General features: G+C 44.6%; 2 protein-coding genes across 5 annotated transcripts; one reads left to right on the top strand and one right to left on the bottom strand.

Annotated features, from left to right (window-relative positions):
* The first annotated feature begins 225 nt into the window (after window positions 1-225).
* zdhhc23b (zinc finger DHHC-type palmitoyltransferase 23b) lies at window positions 226-3,348 on the top strand. The gene is made up of 5 exons (XM_053861109.1): window positions 226-473; window positions 1,370-1,524; window positions 1,748-2,386; window positions 2,596-2,763; window positions 2,888-3,348. The coding sequence occupies exons 2-5, from the start codon at window positions 1,388-1,390 to the stop codon at window positions 3,153-3,155; spliced, it is 1,212 nt and encodes a 403-aa protein (XP_053717084.1). The 5' UTR covers window positions 226-473; window positions 1,370-1,387; the 3' UTR covers window positions 3,156-3,348.
* ccdc191 (coiled-coil domain containing 191) lies at window positions 3,260-20,076 on the bottom strand. 4 transcript variants are annotated; one of them, XM_053861106.1, is made up of 18 exons: window positions 20,036-20,076; window positions 19,868-19,960; window positions 19,125-19,163; window positions 18,668-18,803; window positions 18,443-18,556; window positions 17,964-18,139; window positions 17,613-17,836; window positions 16,523-16,655; window positions 16,271-16,461; window positions 14,192-14,438; window positions 12,607-12,935; window positions 12,081-12,172; window positions 11,676-11,758; window positions 9,041-9,142; window positions 8,803-8,946; window positions 6,784-6,936; window positions 5,545-5,699; window positions 3,260-4,763 (listed from the first exon to the last, which is right to left on the bottom strand). In XM_053861106.1, exons 2-18 carry the CDS (start codon window positions 19,931-19,933, stop codon window positions 4,493-4,495), a joined length of 2,655 nt encoding a protein of 884 aa, XP_053717081.1. In that variant the 5' UTR covers window positions 19,934-19,960; window positions 20,036-20,076; the 3' UTR covers window positions 3,260-4,492. The 4 variants fall into 4 exon arrangements, 3 of the variants coding, with proteins under 3 accessions (XP_053717081.1, XP_053717082.1, XP_053717083.1); XM_053861107.1 differs by having other exon boundaries at window positions 18,668-18,800; window positions 19,868-20,039; XR_008414244.1 differs by having other exon boundaries at window positions 4,620-4,763; window positions 5,545-5,715; window positions 19,868-20,039.
* Window positions 20,077-20,195: the final 119 nt, after the last annotated feature.

Consider the following 20,195-nt stretch of genomic DNA (forward strand, 5'->3'; position numbering starts at 1 on the left):
CTACCAAAGAGAAACCCCATTATATACACATGGAATAAAAATAATTTTACAGTACTTTAACTGATTATCACCTTTGCACACTAATAAACCTAGCGTGTATACGCCAATATAGACGTCCATTCTGGTGATCACTAAAAAAACATGCTCAGGAATAGGTCAATAGTTCATTCCAGCTATTGTGTTTGTTTTGCTCGCTGGGCGGAGTGTGTCGACGTCAGCACGGAACTCTCAGACCAAAGCTGTCACTTTAGTCAGAGCAAGAACAGACACTACCTCTTCATCCCAAGCAGGAAAGCTCCGCGCAAAGCCCCCGTACAACGCTCGGTCCCCGGGAGAGGTTCACCCGCTTTCTTTCTTCGGGAGTTCGAAAGGCAACCCGGATGTTGGCGGCGTCGCTTCAAGACACACTTCCGCCCCTAATGAGGAAGTGGACTGGGCGCTGAGAAGCGTTGTCATGTTGTTGCGGAGTGACAGTAGGTATCTCAGTCTGCATGGTATTAAACGACTTTTCAGATACGCGTTAGTCCACGCAAACTCAGTCTCGGCAACTTAGTTATTCCTTATCGACGTTCTCCATTCGTCCGCCAGGTTCTGCCTGTGGTTAAGACCAAACTTAACAGCAGCGTCTTAGCACGAGCGGTCCGTCATTCAGCATCTCGCACCTTTTCTACCTGGGGTGAGAGACGGTGGACACCCTGGACGGGTCACCAGTCGAGCACATGTAGACAACAAGCCGCTCACACACACTTCCTGACAACTTCCAGCCATCGCTTTGTAAGGAAGCCGCTGCTGTTCTGACTAGTGACGTCGTGACACAGTTCATTGAAGGAACTAACACGGTGATCCGGAGTCCATTTCTGGGACCTCATCTTTCATTCATGAACAGATCATTCATCATTAACAGCGTTGCTGGGTCAGAGGGCAGCAGGCCTCCACTGTTACAGGGCCAGGCTTCCTCTCGTGGTTCTGTTGGCAGTCGTCATGGTACTTAAAAGCACCAGTGAAAACAGACACCTGTGGATGGAGCAGTTCTCCCAGCGTCAGGTTTAAACCAGGATCAAACCTGGTGTAAACACCCTCGACATGAATCGCATCTGCTGCTTGGGTGTGAGCCAGCAGGTCGAGGCGACTGCCGTGTGTGGCCGCTGTAAGTCCTGACAGATGTGTGACAGATGTGATCTGGGTCATGTGAGTTGTCTGTGGAGCTGTTCGGGATGCAAATATTACTGAACCCGCTCAAGGAGATTATCATCGGCTGATGCGTGGTCGGATGTCCAGAGTCAGTCCTGCACTCTTGGCATCACATCTGTGATTCTCCTGACCCCTGAGGGAGCCGGCGCTTTTCCTTACCTCTCTTCTATCTGGACAGGCTGCAGGCGGCTCAGCCATGAAGAAAAGAGGGACCAGAGAGAAGGAAGAGGATGACATTCTGTGTTGCTGCGAGTACCTCAATCGGCAAGGAGAGCGCAGCCATGTGGCCGCCTGCTGCTGCGACTGCGAGGACCTGGACGAAGCCTGTGATCGGTGAGAAGATGAGCTCTCTGTTCTGTCGGAGGGTGGAGGACTGTGTTTCTCAATTATGATGTGTGCCGGTTTCCCATGTTTGTTTTCACTCTTGTGCTTTTTGGATGAAACCAACACACCGCTATTTAAGTTAATATTTAAAGTAAAAACATGCACATTTTGCTTCACAAATGTGTGACGACAATACTGTATCTAGGTAGCCACTGTGTCTCTTTCCCCCCAGGTTGTTTAAGAATGAACCACAAAAACCCGAAACCTTGTCGAGGGTGGCCGAAGTTGTGACCGACAGACTCCGTGTGCCTTGGCTGTGGGGCGGAGCCCGAAAAGTGGAGCTGTCCATTGTTCCCCCGCTCATCATCCTCCCAGCTCTGCTCCACCTCGCGGCTCTGCACTTGCTACTGGGTGTGCTGGTTCTGACGGCGCTTCCTGGCCTGGTGCTGTGGTACTACTACTTCACTCACCGGAAGAAGGGACGGACGCTTTTCTTCCTGAGCCTGGCGCTCTTCTCTCTGGTCTACATGTACTACCTCTTCATCTCTGAGGTGGTTCCTCGAGGAGGGATCGGCCAGGCGCAGGTCGCCCTGGTGTCGCTGGGGGTTCTTCTCACTCTTACGGCGCTGGTTCTCACCAAAAGAGAGCCAGGAACTGTCAGTCCGGACGAGGAGTTGGTCCACAGCACGGTGACTTACTACAGCCTGTCGCCAGACACGGAGAACACAGATGCGACCTTGACTGGTCCGGCAGAATCCCCGTGCGACAGGAGGAGCTGGTGCTCGGCGTGCGGGGTGGTCCGGCCTCCCAGGGCGGGACACTGTCGCATCTGCGGTGTCTGCGTGCTGCGTCTCGACCACCACTGTGTCTGGTGGGTTCCATTACAGTCACTCACTCCTCGCATGCTGCCTTCATGGCCTCCCCATAATAAATGTTTGGCTTTCCTCTTCTGTGATACAAGTTTTTGTCATTTGAAGGTGTGTGTGTGTGTGTGTGTTCTTGCATGTGTGTAATGTAACCCTGCGGTCTCACTGTTTTGTCTGCCAACTCTGTGTGTTCCCTCCGTTCTGGCTGGAGAAGGATAAATAGCTGCGTGGGCCAGAGGAATCACCGCAGCTTCCTGGCCACACTGCTTCTCTTCCTGACCACGTCTGTGTACGGGATCAGCCTGGTGCTGAGCAGCGTGTGCCCGGGACAGAACCCCGTAACTGCCCTGCTCTACTGCCCCGGGGTCTATGACCAGTTCAGGTAACACCCACACACACATATGACCTGACCTGGGATGTTGAAGAAGGTTGTCATGATGCAGTGGTGGGCTGAACGTGACACTGACCACTGACCAACGACCCACTCTTCTCTGCATGTGTCGCAGCTCGGCCCTGTGCTTCACCTGCTCCTGGTACTGCACCATCGTGACCGCAGGACTGCTCCACCTGCTGCTGGTTCAGCTTGTCAACATCAGCTGTAACGTGACAGAGCGAGAGGCCCGACTTGCCCTGAGGGAGAAAACAGGTCGCACCTCCTGCTGGGGTCTGATTGTGGACACTGGCGTTTACTCTCAAGGTTTCTATGGCAACTGGGCAGAGTTCATGACCATGGCGGACAAACAGAATCCCAAATCTGTGACCAACTTGGTGTGAGGACTGGAAATAGGTTTTCAATTCAATTAATATTCAAATTCAAGAACTATCCTCTTTTGTACATGAGACATTTGTATTTATGTTTTTGTTGACATGTTCAAAATAAAGTTTCTAGAGGTTTTAATCAATCCACGAAACATAACAGTGAAAAAAAGTTGGAAACAACAGTACAGGCAGCAAACATTTTAAATGAAACTACTTAAAAATAAAATGTGAAAAGTGAGAATAACTGGATTTTACGTAAAATAATGAACTTCACGAGATGAAATAGCGTCGCAGCTTGCGACCACCAGATGGCAGCATTGCAGCGACTCGTCATCAGTTGAGTGAACTGCCCAGCAGGTTTGGTTCATACGTCAGGAGTAGTTATGTCCAGTGCCACAGGGGTGTGTGCAGGTCAAGAGAGCACCTTTTCACCTGTCAGGTGTTAGGTGACTCGAGCGGCATCAGTTGATCATCAAGTCTGGTGCGGCTTGTTTCAGTTGACACTAGTCAACGTGTGGTAGTTTGGTTAGAACAAAAACAGTGCACACACTGTGGCCCTTAGAGAAGCAGTTTGAGATGGCATCGTCCTTGTAGGTCGGTCACCTGACGACAGCAAAACATGTGTCTGGTCCTGCAGTCGACAGCAGCACTCCTGTGCGTGAGTCACATGCTCTCAGAGTAACAGGTTTCCGACACTTCACTTTCCTCCGACAAAACAAACATGTTGCTTCATTATTGATCAACTGTTTGGCGACATCTCAGTGTGATCACAGTGTCACAGCAAGCGACTTCATTTCAGCGCACTCCACAAAGCGCTGTCTCTCTCTCCTCCATCACAAGCCGGACCTCATCTCCCTCCATCCTTAATAAACAGCTGAAACACCATAAGATCACGAACTGGATCCCATTAAGATCCCAAGACTCATTTGATCAGGAAAGAGCATGTTAGTTTTTGGCTCTGTGACTGGAACGTGTCAAGGCTGGGGCCGTTTCTAATCCAAATCTTTCTTGCACCCTCCCTCCTACAGTCAGGCGTCTCTATTTTTAGTACTACTTTCTTTCAAAAAATCAAAAACACAATCATATTCAAATTTACATTGCAAGTTCTCTAGAAAGCAGCGAATATGACAAGACTAAAGTAGATCTAACCGATGACTGTCCATTAGATCTGAATATGGAAGGCTGTGTATCTGCCCAGTGAAACAGTCACCGTCTTCCTGCTCTGAACTGAGCAGTGGAGGCATCTCTTCACGCTCTTCTGTTAACACCATCAAATCTTCTGTGAGGGCATTGCTCCTGAGCACGACGTCAATAATTCAGCCTCAGCAGTCAATAAAATCTTCCTCTGCGTCTCAAACCTGAGACAAAGTCTGACACACCTTTGATTTAATGAACGTCTGCTGCGCACTGACTAAGCTCGGCACACTCATCCTGCAGCCCACGGAGCCCCTCTCCTCCTCCTCCTGCTCTTCTTCTAGTCCTCCGGGCGGTCGAGAGTAGAAGTCCGGCAGAACCTGGGACACTTTCCGGCCCAGCTTCTCCCGCCGCCTGTCCCGCTCTCGAGCTTTCCGCTGCAGGTGTGGGAGCTCCTTCCAGGCCCGCAAACTTTGCCGCTGTAGCCGCCTGTTAGCAGATGGCGGAGCAGATGGGAAAAGAACAAGTGAGCAACACAGAAGTAAATGATTCGAACCGCTGGGACAACAACAACTCATGGGATTTTTAAATGGTTTTTTTTTTTCATGACTGGACCGAGGGCTGGTGGACGTGGCAGCTGGCCTGCCGGTGGAGATTCACCTGCAGGTTGTCACTGTTTAGTGGCGTCTGCTTGTACTAATGCGTCTAGATGGGATCAGACACACTCATTTGAGTGTCTTTCAGCTGACTTCCAGGAGAGAAAGTGAAAGTGCTGAGATGGCACTACAGCACCTGTTGTGTCTGCATCTTGCTGCTACAACAACAACCACCGCTTTCTATTCTGAGGAGGCCCCAGAGACCCCGCCATGTCATGTCTGAGTCGAAGCTCCTCCAACTCCTGGCACCGGAGGCCCAACAGGAACTAATGGCTCAATCTATTAACCTCCCCGACAGCGAACCTCTGCTGATCATACTGAGCTGTCGAGGACTGAGGAGGGGAAGAGAGCAGGTATGTCTGATGCACAGTGCCGCAGCAGGTCTGCTCTCCCACCATCTGGTTATTTCCGAATGACGCGGCAGAACCAGGGCGGACGCAAGAAAACACAGCAGCGCAACAGATTCAACCAAGCGCTTTAGTGTATTTCATTGAAGTCACTAAAACACACACTGCAGGAGAATCTCTATAATTTGTAAATTAATGGAAAAATGTAAAATGAATCGTCTGTTACTTTCATTGCTTTGGACCCCGCTGTTGTGCGGCTCTACAAACCTGCGGTTGTGCTCTCTGGCCACTTCCTGCCGGTCCCAATCCAGCAGACGCTCCTCTGTCATGTAGTCCACCAGAGCCTTCAGGCACCTCCTCAGAGTTCGGCTCCGATGCACCCTGGCAGCTCTCTCTTCATTCACCACCTGCCAGTCGCAGCTCTGCACAACACAACACCTTCATTTCTGTTTTTATGTGGCCCACATGAAGCTAAGAGCGACACCACGAAACTGAACATTTTAGAAATGCTTCTGACAGATAACCCTACTGTAAATTAGCTCAATTGTTATTAGTCAAGAAAATTAGAAATATAATGTCAAGTTTTAAGACTTAAGAGTTTCAGTTCCTTTTTTTTTTAATTATGTGTGATTTTGTAGTGGTTTATCAAGTGAAAAAAATTGTGTTAAGTTATATGTACCTCTGAGATAATCTTCACCTATCAACAATTTATATTAGGAAACTTTTAATCAAACATGTGTCAAATGAAGTAGAAAACATAACTGCGTGCCCCTGCGGTGGACGGATTGTGGTTGCTCCTGTTTTAATGGAGACCACCAAACTGAAGACCAAAAAATTCACAAGTGGTGAGACACCCTGACTTGCAAAAATGACCTGAAATGTTATCATTTATAATGTTATAAAATATTTACAAACACGCACGAACACACTTATGAGGTAGCTCATCGTCTTGGTGAAAGTCACTTTGCAGTGCACTCTCTTGAGGCACATAAACTCTTTGTGGTGTGAATAAGCGAGTGGAATGGCTGATGACTTGGACATCACCTGTGCCTCAGCTGCAGCTCTCTTCCCCTCAGACCTTGAAAAGCACTACAGGACTCACGATGTGAAGAACCATTGCTTATAAAGTTCATATGAACCTGATGCTTTAAAAGAAATTGTGCAACCGGAAAATAGTATACAGAGTGAAGTGTCAACACAACAATTAAAACACAATAATTTTGGAGAGAATATATATGAAAAGCAACACTGTATTTTTTAGTATGTTCTACTGAGACTCTAGAAAAAGAGGCTTCCAGGGTGAGTTAGAGCACGACGTGAGCCCTCAAAAGTTTGCTGAGTGTGGTCAGGAGGACGTTAACAAGAAAAGTAGGAAAAGCCAGACAAAGCGGAAAAGTTCTCTTTCAAGGCAGAGGAACAGAATGGAGTGTGGAGGAGATTAGGAAAAGGTGCTGCTTCAGTCACTGTCCAATTGAGGAGCCGGGCTTATGTTGTGAAAGTACGTACTGTTTTCCAACCACGTAAGCTCCGCCGCAGCAGAGAGTGTCGGTACATTTGGTCAGCAGAGGCATCTCTCTCCATGCAGGACTCTCGTGCCGACCGGTGCCAGGCTCGTGTGCAGCGAGTCAGGACACTGAGCTTGTGATGGTCCACAGCCAGCTGGCGCAGAGACAGAGAGAGAGAGAAAAGATGTGCAGCAGGAATCTCATAAATCCTTTAAGTCCAAGTGAAAATGCTGAAATGAAATAATGGCGTTTAAACACAAACACTGTATGTCTCAGTGAGGGTGAGGTGGAGGGGGGCCCTTGTAAAGCCCACCACTGTATACTGAAGACGGTGAGAGATGTTTAACACACACGTGAGAACACCTGAGAGACGCCAGTGCTGTTGTTCTAACTCCTTCAATCGTTCCTTTCAAACACAGACACTTCAGAGAAGCCGACAGGATCGGCCAAGAGAAAATCAATTTTGGTGTCTTGACGACGTCTCGCGCACATTTTCCTTTTGTTTCCGACACAACACACAGACAGGCACTCTGGACTGGGCATTGTCTCACTGAGCAGAGGAAATAGATCCAAACAAATGTGTCCTCAAGGTACTGAAAACAAGAAAACCGTTTGTCGTTCAGATAAGTACAGACGCAATATTGACACGTGTGAATTCTAAATAGCTTGGACTTGGAAAACATGACATATTACTTTGTATAATGAACTGAATTATGATCAAAGACTGGCTATGGTGAAGGAAACAAGTGAGCATTATAAATTCTTCCAGCCTCTGGAGCGATGAACTGAAGTGTCTATCCTTCACTCATCATTCAGTCTGACACTAAAAAAGCTGCTTAGCTAGACGGGTCAAGGAGCCCCGATCTGAAAAATGACAACCTCACGTCCTCTCCGACGAGACTTCACTCCATCTGGCAGATGAACAAAGTTCCAGGCCCCATCTGAGCTGTGTCGCTCCGACCTCTGACTGATACAGACAGGACTCTCTTCCGACCTCTCGATCCTCTGAAACCGCTTTGTTCACAACTCAACAGTGTTCTTCAACCTTATCCAAAAAATCTCAAGGAACACCACCAAAACGACTAAAGCTAAATGCTAATGCTAACAGGTTTAGTATCTTAAAACAGCATATAGCGTGTTGGAAAATGGTTTATGGGCAGCCTTAAAACTTGGCACAATCTCACATAATATCATGAAAGATGTGCGGCTGCATTATGCAGACAACAATTACAAATGATATGATGTTATATATATGATATTTTATGCTTGTTGTTTACAAGAACAACTCACAAAACTAAATTCTAGACAGTTTCAATATGTGAGCGCTCAACATTGTTGGTATCAAAGACAACAAATAACTGAGAATGGGTTAAGAAAAACCCCAAAATAAACCATCACATCATCAGATTAATATCGAGTCGTCTTTCCATTAGCAACTCTATAACAATATAGCATAACAATAACAGTCTTCGTTCTTCTTTCAAGTCACCATAGCTATCAGGCTAGCCACAAAGCTACTGTTGCCGCTAACGCTTGCTACTTATGAGCTCCATCACACATAAAATTTCACCCCAAATTAATACTGACAGAACGATAACACCGGCAAAGTCTGTTGCACAATTGTGGTTGTGGAAAATCACTTTGATTTTGAGAGGAATTCAGAGCGTCACACTTTTGTAGAACTGCAGAATGCTAACAGCTAAGAACATATCAGTAACCCACGCTGACTTTTTCAAACTGCCTGTGGCAGCGTCTTCAGCTTAATTCGTGAGGCGTTGAGAGACAACATGGAAATCTCCTGGGGCTCCCATGTTGGAATAAACAACGATTAAGACGTGAGCTCATGAGTTCCTGAACAAGGCCTCATGAACAGTTAAACTCTCATGTGTGTGAAAGCCACTTCTGGAGCCGAGTCAAAGCAGTTTGTGACAAGATAAATGTTGCATATTGGAGATCAAGTGAAAAACATCAGGCTCCTCTCCTCCAGGCCACGACCAACGATGCTGCCTGACTTGTTTACCTGTGTTTTTGCTTTTCTTTGCTGGATGAGAAGTTTCCATGGCGACAGGCCTCGTCGCAGCAAAAGAGTCCGGAGATAGTGTTGGCTCGCCACTTTCAGAAGCTCCTGCTGCCTCAGCAGTTGTCTCTCTTTTTCCTCCTCTCTCTTCAAACACACAACACAACATTCGCCTTCCAAATCAGCTCGGTCCCGTCCAAAGGATAATTTAGCATTCCAGCTTGCTCAGAAAACATTTCACCATTTTCTCCAGCCTTTTCTCCTCCCTCCGTCTTTCTGCTTCTTTGCATCGCTCCATCTCTTTCTCTTTCTGCTTCTGCTCCTCCTCTTCCTTGAGTCTAACCTGCAAAGAGTGGCCGGGATAAACATCACCACAACTTGATAAACCGGGCTGCATTACACAGACCAAAATACATTTATTTTAACAACAAAAACTAACAAAAATAAATTCCTGACAGTTCCAAAATGTCAGTTCTCAACATTGTTGACATCAAACTCAACATATAACAGAGAATGTGTTCAAAACTGAGAAAGGAAAAAGAAAAACATCACACCATCCAATTGAAATGGAAGGCATGGGGTGTCTCCCCTGTGTGAGGGACCAGCAGAGAAATGTATATTATCATATTGAATTGCTGGTGGCCTCAAACTGCAATTCTTTCATTCCAGTGCTTTCCTGTTAATCTCTCCCCTCACACACAGTCAACACAGCTGAACGTCACATTGAGTGAGTGAATACAAACCTAAAGAAAAAGTCAGTTTTGCATAACGTCAGACTTGTATTAAATACATTTAAAAATAAAAGATAAAAAACATATAAACAAGTGTAATTATTCGTTACCATTTTAATATTGGAAAAATGCATTTGATGTGAAAAAGACACAAACTCATGTTTTTCCCCCTCAATATAAAGCTATGACCATGTAAATATGCATGAGCTCAAACACCTCAATAGTACTAAGGTATCGCCTTAATATGATTAACACCTACACAAGGACTTAAAAATATTAGTTTAGTTACATTAATGACAGATAAAAATGATGAATCAAAGCAAATAACATTCATTAATCGCCTATGAAGTCATTCATGTGGAACATTTTTCTAGACAATGTGATGTCATAACCCTAAACACGATGAAGGAGGCTGAATGAGATGGAAGGGAAATTAAAAAAACTTAAATTTGGCCATTCTGGAGTCAAATACTAGAACCTGATTAATTCATTATAAAACCTCTTGTTAATTGTTTTTTTTAATAACTCACAGAAAATACAGTACAGTACTACATATACTGTGTGGACTTACACAATACATATTAGAGTTTTAGTCAAGACTGTGTTGAGACCAAGGCCGAGACCAAGACCAAAGACCAAAAAAAGACTAAATACAGTAAAAAACTACAGTTTTTTTTTCCAATAAATGCATTTGGATTCTTGATTTATTTTGAAAAAAAAATGACAACACTTTCGTGGGCATAAATAAATAAATGTCTGTGTATAAATGACTGATAGACTAGTTCTTCCGCATTCGAGTTTGGTCTCTCTCAACGTCTGGTCTCTGCATGCTCTGGTCTCAACAGTCATGACTACAACACTACAGAGGTCCGTTCAATAAAGTTTGAAACAAAGGTCCCTTCAAAAAGAGAACATGCAAATGAGCAGTATGAGACTGTGAATAGACTAATCTAAAGTGGGCACAGATTCGATCTCTTGAATGAATCTTGGGAGATGATGCAGTCAGCGGTGCAGGCACAGAAAAGAGGAGAGTTAATGATCCTCCAAAATAATCATTGTTTGTGTTTGGAACTGCACAGACGATCCATTTACCAGATCCGTTGCTCAACAGTGTGTGTGCTGCAGAGACCATATACAGAGCAAAAGTCGGCTCCAGGTGTCAGACTTGACTCTGTCAGGATCCTCCAACTGTCAACTAAACGTATACATGCCCTGCAAGCTCAAGTCAATCTCTGCACAAGTGCAAGTGCACCAGCTCCATGTGGGAGCGTGTCTGAAAATCCATTTGATGTTCAGAGAGGGCTGTTAAGCAGTGCTCAATCCTGGGCTGAATCAGTGAATGATAAGCATTTACTCTGAATATAAATGAGACCTTTAAAGTGAAGTATCAAAAGAAAAGTGTTTACAAAGTCCTTAGGGGACAAATCCTCCTCTGCAGCGTTCATTTTTCAGGTCTCCTTAATAATGCTAAGACGTCACAGGATGGTTGGCAAGACACTTTGTCTGATGAAAAATGGGGAAAAGCGTCACTTAACTCGAAGCAGAAGTGACTTTTAGCGTAGCACTGTGGAATGTTTGTGGCCTCATTATGAGTAGACATTGGCTATTAATGATCTACTCTGGATCAATAAAATGCTGCCCAGGTGTCAGGGTCCGAATGGCGTGTGTCAGGGTGAGCAGATGATGCTGATGCGTAGCTGAAGAGATTTGTCGGCTGGTGCTGGTGATTAATGGCTTTTGAGTCTTAACTTTCTGGTTGTTAGCCCTTGTCAAATTGACAATATTTGATTTCATAAAATGAAAAATGAATAAAAAGAAATCATGAGTTGGGTTTTTTTCATTCACATTTTGCCACGAGGTTTCATTTTAAGATGTTTGAAGTCTGATGTAGACACTGCTTTCATGTGTTTTTTCACTTAAGATCAGAGTCCACTACTGCTGCAGGACCTCTATACAAAGCACTTTAATCTAAAGATTACTGCCAATGATCAGCCACTCCTTACTCAGGGCATCTGAAGACATTTGTAGAAAGTGTAACAGTGTTGCGAGTTGAACAGTCTCTCTCAGATTTGTCAAAGAATAAAGCCAGAGCAGAAATAGTCTACACTGACATGACAGCACTGTTGGGCAATAATTATTTCTCACCAGCCTCTCTTCTTCTTTCTTTCTCTTCAGCTCATCTATCGCCCTCCTTCGCTCGGCTCGCTGTTGCGCTCGCTTCTCCATTGCTTTTAAGAGACAGAAGAGGTGCAGGAGAGAAGCTTAAATCTCATTTCTTATGGCTAACCAATAAAACTGGACATTACTGGCACAAAACTCAATCAGATTGGAGGCCCAAACCTAGAATAAGTCATGACAGAACATTGCAGAGTCTATAGCACAACGAGACACCGCTCACTATATTTGCAATGAATTGCATTGCTATTCAGCCGCCTCATGCTCTAGTGGGCCGCACAGAAAATACGTCCAGGCTCCAGTTGGACAGCTATGTTGCGTTCGACCATGACACCTATAATGGAGCAGCATTAGACAGGGGAGGATGCCACTGACCTGTGATGATGGGATGAGAGCACGGCGGCGGTGCGGCAGCCAGCCTGGGAGCATCACACATCGCAGCACCTTCCTCACTTTCTCTCTGTGGCCTGCAATTGTAAAAAATCTGTGATAGGTTTGGGGTAATTGACGGTGAGAATTCAGGTACACAACACAATGAATGTAGCTCAGTCACTTATTTAAACTAATAAAAAGTATTGAAAAGTATTTTATGGGTATATGGCCCTAAGGGCTGGGGATGGTGGATGATTGACTTACGAAGATTGTGAGTAATAGCGTGAATAACACATGGATTGATCAAACAAGCAATGTCAATTCATATCCACTCCTTTGTAAACGTGTGTAAATTCATAATTCATTATTCAAATAATGCATTTTTACTGCTATTCAAAGTGTAAGACCATCAAGGATAGTCAAACTTCTGAGGATATTCAGGTCATTCCGTTCAAGTGCTTATGAGCCTTGAAAACTAAGCACTCATAAAAATATTTAGATTTAACTCTCGGAGAGTGAGTGAACCTACCGTGGCTCAAATTTGCAGCTTTTCCTTGTGTAACTGCTTGGAAACGGAAACTGCAGTGAATGGTTCCTGCTCTGCTGCTCTGTAAGCCTTTTGATCTGCTCCTGCTGTTCTTTGAGAAGCTTCCTCTGCTGGACGATGATTTGCTGCTGGGCTGAGTTTCTGTGCTGGAACTTGGGGCCCGTGGTCTCCGCTGCATGAAAGCTCGCCGCCGCGTGCCACCTGGCTTTACGCTGCTCAGTGGCAGGTCGTGGTTGATGGCGCGCCCGCTGTGGACGGGGCCTTGCTAATGAACCTGACGCATCAAAGGAGCCAAAGTTGTGAAACTTTTCCTGCGGAGTGCAAAGGTGAAGGAAACTGTCAATTAAGAGTTGCAGGGATTTATAAAGGATGACGGTTTGAAATCCAACTACTCTGTTACAGCTGACACTAATGTCCAGGCTCAAGTCTCACGTTAAAGTCGACTGTTGACCTCTAGCATGAGCTTTGGCTCCTGCTTGGTTCTTCACTCCCTGGAGCACTGTTCCACTCTCCGTTTCTATATTTACACCAGCTCTACTTTCTGTCGCTCTAACTTTTCAAACTTGCTCCATATCCGCCGGAAAGTTTGTCTTCGTGATTGATCACCTAATCATGGTGAACTTCTATTGAGGTGAAGAGACGAGAAGCAAAACGTATTATGTTAAATCCTAATGTACGGTATATGCTTGCTTCAGTAATTTCTCATTTAGCATTCACTTTTCAAGCTTAGGTTTTCTGGTGGTGGCTATTAGAGGTGGAAACTCATTAATAACCTCTTTCTATTCAGGCTATTAAAGATATAATGTTGTATACTATAATGTTGTTTTCCATTACACGACGAATAGCGAGCCACGTGTTCAGAACTATTTTGTTCTACCAAAAGAAGTGCGGCCACTTTATCCTTCTGACTGGTTCTATTGCTGTTTATTTTCATGATGTAATGATGTGATCTCACAAAGAGCCATAAAAGACAATCTGGTCTTCGAGGGAGCGAAACTGGACACAGTCCTTGACACTAAAAAGTTCCCTATTCAGTATGGCAGTCAGTGCACACACACTCAACCTTGTGATGGTGCTGGATCCCATTTCTCCATCCTGCCTAGAAGCGTTCCCTTGTCCTTCAATCAGTCGTCCAACCCATTTGTATTTCATAAGCCGCTCTCGCTTCACAATTTCTTGGGCCCCTTCACAGGGGTTGAATCTTTTCAGTGGGCCCATCATGTGTCTCGCATACATTGGCTATGCTTCCCATGGACCCAGGTACTCCCGAGACCATTTGTCATGGAGAACAGTGAGAACCTGTCCCTGTCTGTCCCTGAACCCTGTTCTTCTGAGGGACAACCCAGCACACACACCTCAACACCAACAAGTCGGCTGCTTGGTATGGAAGTCAGAGCGTCCATTCAACCTCGCGTGACGGTGACGTTGGAAACGTACTCTTGAGATTCACTCAATGACACGTCCTTTACACAACACCTGCACTACTCCATCACAGATCCTTCCCGCTCGCGCCTCACAAGATCTCGCACCTAGACCCAAGACACCAGAAGAGTCTGCTGTGGATTACCTTCTCAGTGAACTCTGGCCATTTCCAGCCCTCAACTCTCTTCTTCCGCACCAACTCTTGCTTTTCTACGACCCTTAGTCGGCCAGTTGCAGCTGCGCTGATTAAAGCCGCCATCTTGCGCCGGGTCTCCTGCTGCTGAGCCAAAAGCGTCCGTTTGTCCTGCTCTGTCCGGCACCACAGCTGCCAACGCTGGAGATATCGTCGTAGCAACCGCCTTCGGTCACTTTCTTCTGCTAGTTTGCAATGTCTGGTTACAAAGACAGGGCACACAAGACAGTTACTGACTCTGGGTTGCTGTTAGCTTCATGCTTTTTTTTTACTGCAGATGTCGCCTAATTTATTATATCGGCACCACTATTTGAAATGTACTGTGTGGTTACAACATTTAGAATAACTGATGTCAACATGATGCTGCACTATATACAGTATATTTGTTTGAGGATGGAAGATGAAAACATCTTTTTCATCTTGACTTCATTAGAAGACACAGTTATCTTCGAGGCCACTGCTTTTCAAATAGGACAAAATATATATTTCTTCCAAGTCCAAACTAATGATCAATGCAGAGAACGGCCACAGACCTTGTCCTTTTCAATGTATCTAAATAAATATCCGTCAAATATCCTTTAACGCTCTTACCATGGCTTTTCATACTTTATTTAAGTGGTTTAGTGTCAATGAGACTCATCATAGAATTGACCTCAGTATTTGAGTGAATATTTGAAAGTTAGCTTATTAAAAATAAATAGCACTTTAATTTAAATCCCATTTGCTGTATCTATACACGTGAAGCTGAATCACTAAAGTTACTTGAAAGCACACATCACTGAAATGATTCACTAATGAGCCTTCACAGTATTTCTTGCTCTTGAAGCATCAAATCAAACTTTGTATCGAACACAGAGGCTCTTTGTTTGCCCCTCCTTGCTCTGTACCATCAACTAGCTCAGGAAATAAATATTAAAACATAGACTATGTGTGCATTGAGTATATTATACCACCAACATTTCTCCTATCATGTCAAGTGTACCTCTTTGCCACATACAGCTATGTTGAATGACCGAAAGGATTAGATCGCGGATACAAGCGGCTGAGATGAGTTTCCTCCGCAGGGTGGCTGGGCGCACCCTTAGAGATAGTGTGAGGAGTTCGGTCATCCGGGAGGAGCTCGGGGTGGAGCCGCTGGAGGAGGTTTGTGCGGACCGGGACGTTTGGGCTTCCCTGCTCCGAATGCTGCCTCCGTGACCCGACCCCGGATAAGCGGTAGAAGAAGGTGAAGGTGAAGGTGTGAAGCTATGTTGAATAATATATTTTCTTCTGCTATAAAGCTGAAACATTTGACCTCCTAAATAAGGAACAACTTCATTTGTAATACTATTTTTCATGTCATGTGTTTGTCCAGTGTCTTTCTCTAGCACTGGGGTGGGTACCTCTATTCCTTAAAGGGTCACAAAACATAGTGAGAGTATCGTGAGGAGCTTTTAAGCCAAAGACTGAAGGAGAGAAAAAAAAAGACTATATGTAACTTAAACGTTGCTTCCACAGTATCATAAAATATAGACATACTTGAAATTCGTTCTTTGATTTGAAGATGTTTTAAGTGGAGAATAACCTGTAGACAATGGGGAAATCATATATAGGAACCTTTTTAAAGGTATTTTACAACAATTTTTATTTAATTATTTTTGAAGGATTATAATCTGTAAAAAAAAAAAAAATATAGTATCACTCACAAAAAGGGAAATAAAGACCTAAAAATGAACAAATGCGTTTATATTAAGAAACTATTATTAGAAAATGACTAAAAACGACTAAATGATTGAACGCTCTCATGTTTCTTAAGTTATCGAAGTTTAAAAACATTTTCACACCTTTAACAGAAGAGTTAAAGCCTCTCAAATAGTACACTTGAAAAGTTCTCTCTTCTGCTTGAGCGTGGAGGTGAATTTAAAAGACGAAAACAGACAAAAACTCCCTTGAGCAGAAACAAGATGTGCGGCCTTGTATACAACAGTGAATTGTGAAGTAGTTGTGTAATCTTTTATTAAGGACAGAATCTTTGATATCCTGAACACTTGCCTGTGCTCACCACGCAGCTCCTCCTCTGTTCTCGCCACCTCGCGCTGCCTCTTCCGCGACCACAGCGCTGCCTGCCATGCTCTCCAGGCACGCAGCTCCCTCCTCCAGTCACACAGAGCTTTGGCCTTCCCCATGCGTAACCTGAGGTCCAGAACCACCGAGTACCAACCGGAGAAATGCCTCTGCAAACACTGACAGACATTCTCTAGTAACTGTGTGTGCTTAAGACTTCCTCCCACAACACACACTCACCTTGAGGTGCATCATGTGAATCATGAAGTCAACCTTCTGCTCTTTACAGGCGGTCTCTAAATCCGACCCGGTTGGAGCCGGTGGATGAGTCGGCTGGAGGCTGTTAGATGACTTCTGACCTTCCGTTCTCTCTCTGTAACACATATCCGCTGCAGTTGGAGCTCTGTGCAGTCCCCATGGGTGAAGACACCCAAAATACATTAGAGAAAACACCAGAGCACAAAACTAGTCATCGTGAGCTGTTTATCTGTTAGCAAAACAACGTCCATTGATTTCAAAGAAATCGTCAGGACATGGCTGAGGAACAGATGAATCTCTGTGGTGTACCGGATCATCATTGGGAAGACTTTGAAGGCTTCACCACACTGTACATCAGACAGTGCAAGCTTCTAGTTCCCTTCCATTGCTACCCAAGAGAATTCCAGAAAGATACTGCCCCCTGCAGTGCAAATGAGCATACTTAATTTCACTGTTAGTGATTCTGAGATTTCAAATGCCAAAAAAACGCGTCTGTAAGGACCATAATATTGGGTGAAAATCCCTTTTCGGGTAGAAACCAGTGACTTGTACCTAAAATGATGTAATAAAATATCCCAAAAGGGTTCATTTCTGCGTTTTATTTAGGTCAATGACACTGCTTAAAATACATCTAAGAAATATTTAGCTGCAAAGTTATTTGACCTCAACTGTGACACCTCAAGAGAAAGTTCAACTTCATATTCATGTCCAGGGAAAACGTGGGTTGAGGGTGCAGAGGGCAAGTGGGGTTCAGGGTATTGACACTTCAGTCCAGGAGTTTGAATCACCAGGGAACAGGCATTGAACCTCTCACTCCTATGACTCACTCCTAGTGCAAGGTCAAGGCCTTAAGGAGAATTTTGATACGGACTAAAAAGAGCAATTACTGTCTGGCTCAATGGCACCTGAACAGTTAATATATCTGTGTAGAAAAGCAAGAAACAATTCTTGAAGGGACCATAGAGGAGCAATGGACACACATTTTACAGATAAAAAGAAGTTTTTTTCTAGAAATCCTATCAAATCCAAGTAGAAAAAAAGTGATAATCAACTTTCTAGCTTTGCTGGTCACCTCTGAAGACGCAGCTGCTCCTGGCTTTTCTTCTCCTGCATCTTTCGCCGCAGTTTCACCATCTCATTCTTCACCATCTCCTCCTCCCTGAGAGCTTCCTGCTTCCTTCTCACTTCCTCCACTTTCTTCAGCCTCCTCATCTCCTCCATGGCCACCTGCTGCATCTCCCTCGTCCTCTGCCGCTGGAGCCGCTCAGCCTCCCGCCGCGCCCGGTTCTCTCGCACCTTCCACCACAATCAGCAGCAATTTAAGTAAACCACTTGCCATTGATTGAAGAGTCTGTAGATGTCAGGTACTCCACATCCTCCACCCCTCTCTTCAGTCCAATGTGCTACTGAGGACACACTGTACCTGCAGGTGTCGAGCCTCCATGGAGATGGCAGGATTGCGGAACTTCCTCCTGGTTTGCCCGAAACCAAGAGCTAGTTCATCAGCCGCCCCGCAGTCCAACACTTCCTGCTCCATCAGCTCTTGAAGAAAGCCACCGTACGTGTGCACCTGGTCAGCAACCTGCTGATTGGAAACACCTGGGAAGATTGTTAATGTTGTTAAAATTATATTAACTAACACAATGAATCAATATGTTTAAGATGGGTCCAATCAAAAGTACTAACACTAGTGACAAATCAATCATTTAACACTTAGAACCAGGTTATTATCACAAGCACAAGCAATCTTGAACGAAAAAGAAATATGTTACATAGACAAAGACAAAATAACCTCCCCTGTGCAGTCACAACTGCACTAACAACCGGACCAGGTAATAGTGACAGCATTCAGACAGAAGGTGAAACATTTCCTTTTGTGTCTTATAAAGTTTCTCCATTTACCGGCACATTTCCTCTGGCTCAGCACCGTGGTCTGCTCATCTGGGTCGTCTTCCTCGTTCGACTCCAGTTCCAGGCGCATCTTGGTGTTCAGCCAGTCACATAAAAGAGCCTGAGCTGCGGGAAGAGACCATTTCAGTCTCACTCACGGTGATGTGCAGTTATTATCGTCTTATCAAAATCATCTATATGAGGGTAAAGAGAGCATTCTCCTCTGTGCTGACGCACCTTCAGTATATGCTTCATCATGATCTGACAACTGATCACAGGTGAGCAGCTCCAGACTCAGGTGGCTGTTATCACTGCCAAGTCTTTTGGGGTTTAAGACCTCCAATAGTGCCGACTCAGATGCCTTCTCTACCTGCTGAGGAGAGAAGTAAAAGTATTATTATCTGTGACAAGCAGTAATCAAATGATGCCTCTTTGAGACGAAACAAAAAAAGCAGACTTTATTGTAACCTAAGAAACTTAAAAACTAAAAACTTCATTGTCACTTCTCGCAAAGTTCTGACATCTGCTATTACAAAGGAGACAACCTCAATACAAGGCACAGAGGAGCAGACAGCCACTTACATTTATTCAGGACTTGGAAGTGAATGATAACTTTAGATAAGATACATCTCACAATTCTGTTGACACATTGCTGAAAACAAAAGGTGTTGTGAGTAGACAGTATTCGTCTTACCTTCCTCCACTGACTGACACCAGGGTTCTTTTCACCCATCTGCAAATTAGACAGATAATTTCAGAGTCTCATTCTGAGACACGCTCGCTTCCACCTGAAAAGGACCTGACAAGCTGAAGGACACGGACGATGGGTAAAAGCTCAACACATTGCAAGAATACAAGGAAACAGTCAGTGTTTTAGTGATACAGCTATGTCTCTGCAGCCAGCAGAATTCTAAGTGCTTCATTTAAATACAAGGACGTGTATATGAGTGTGTGTGTGTGGAGGGGGGTTACCACTATACACTCAGCATAAAGGGCAAACAGCAGTTCCATTTTCAGATTAAAAAGTCAGTGCCTACAGCTATGACTCTCACTTCCACTCGGAACAGTTTCAGAATTTCTGCCCGGGACACTCTCAACTGCAGGGGCTTTCCATTTTAATAAATATTAGAGGTGGCTCACTGCGCCTGAGGTGGAACGTGCTTCACCTTTCTTTCACCGCCTCTGCCTTTTGTTACGATATTCATGAACCACAACGACTTACTAGATCAACTTTTAAATTAATCGAGTCTCCATATACAGACTTTCTGAAAACCCACAAATCTACAGACTTAGCAGCAATATGAAAATGAGGTGTCAAATGCAAATAGTTTTTATGTTATAATGAGTTTATATAGAAATATATAAAAATTATATAAAACGAATTAATATTACACAGCACCGATCAATAGTATTAATAGTAATTAACGTGTGAATCACCTTCGTTTTTCTGGCGCCCTGTTTTTTCCACCTGGAACGGTGAAAATCTTGACCGGGAAATGCCATCCTGCACAATCGCAACACCTTTGTGTCCTACATACAAATAATTTGTTTCAGTCAAAAAATGTAACCCGTAAAAAGCACGGCAAAAAGTCAGTTAATACCCACTGACAACGCGTCGGCCCAAACATAGGCGAAGCGCAGGTCTCTGGGTAATGTAGTATCTAGTGATGGGTTTCAGCTCTCCATTCGCATTTAAGGGACAGGCTTGACTACATTTCCCGACGGGCTCGAGACAACGCTGGCGCGTGCGTTACCATGACGACTC

The sequence above is a fragment of the Synchiropus splendidus genome, chromosome 3 (genome assembly GCF_027744825.2).
Source record: "Synchiropus splendidus isolate RoL2022-P1 chromosome 3, RoL_Sspl_1.0, whole genome shotgun sequence".
Lineage (NCBI taxonomy): Eukaryota > Metazoa > Chordata > Actinopteri > Syngnathiformes > Callionymidae > Synchiropus > Synchiropus splendidus.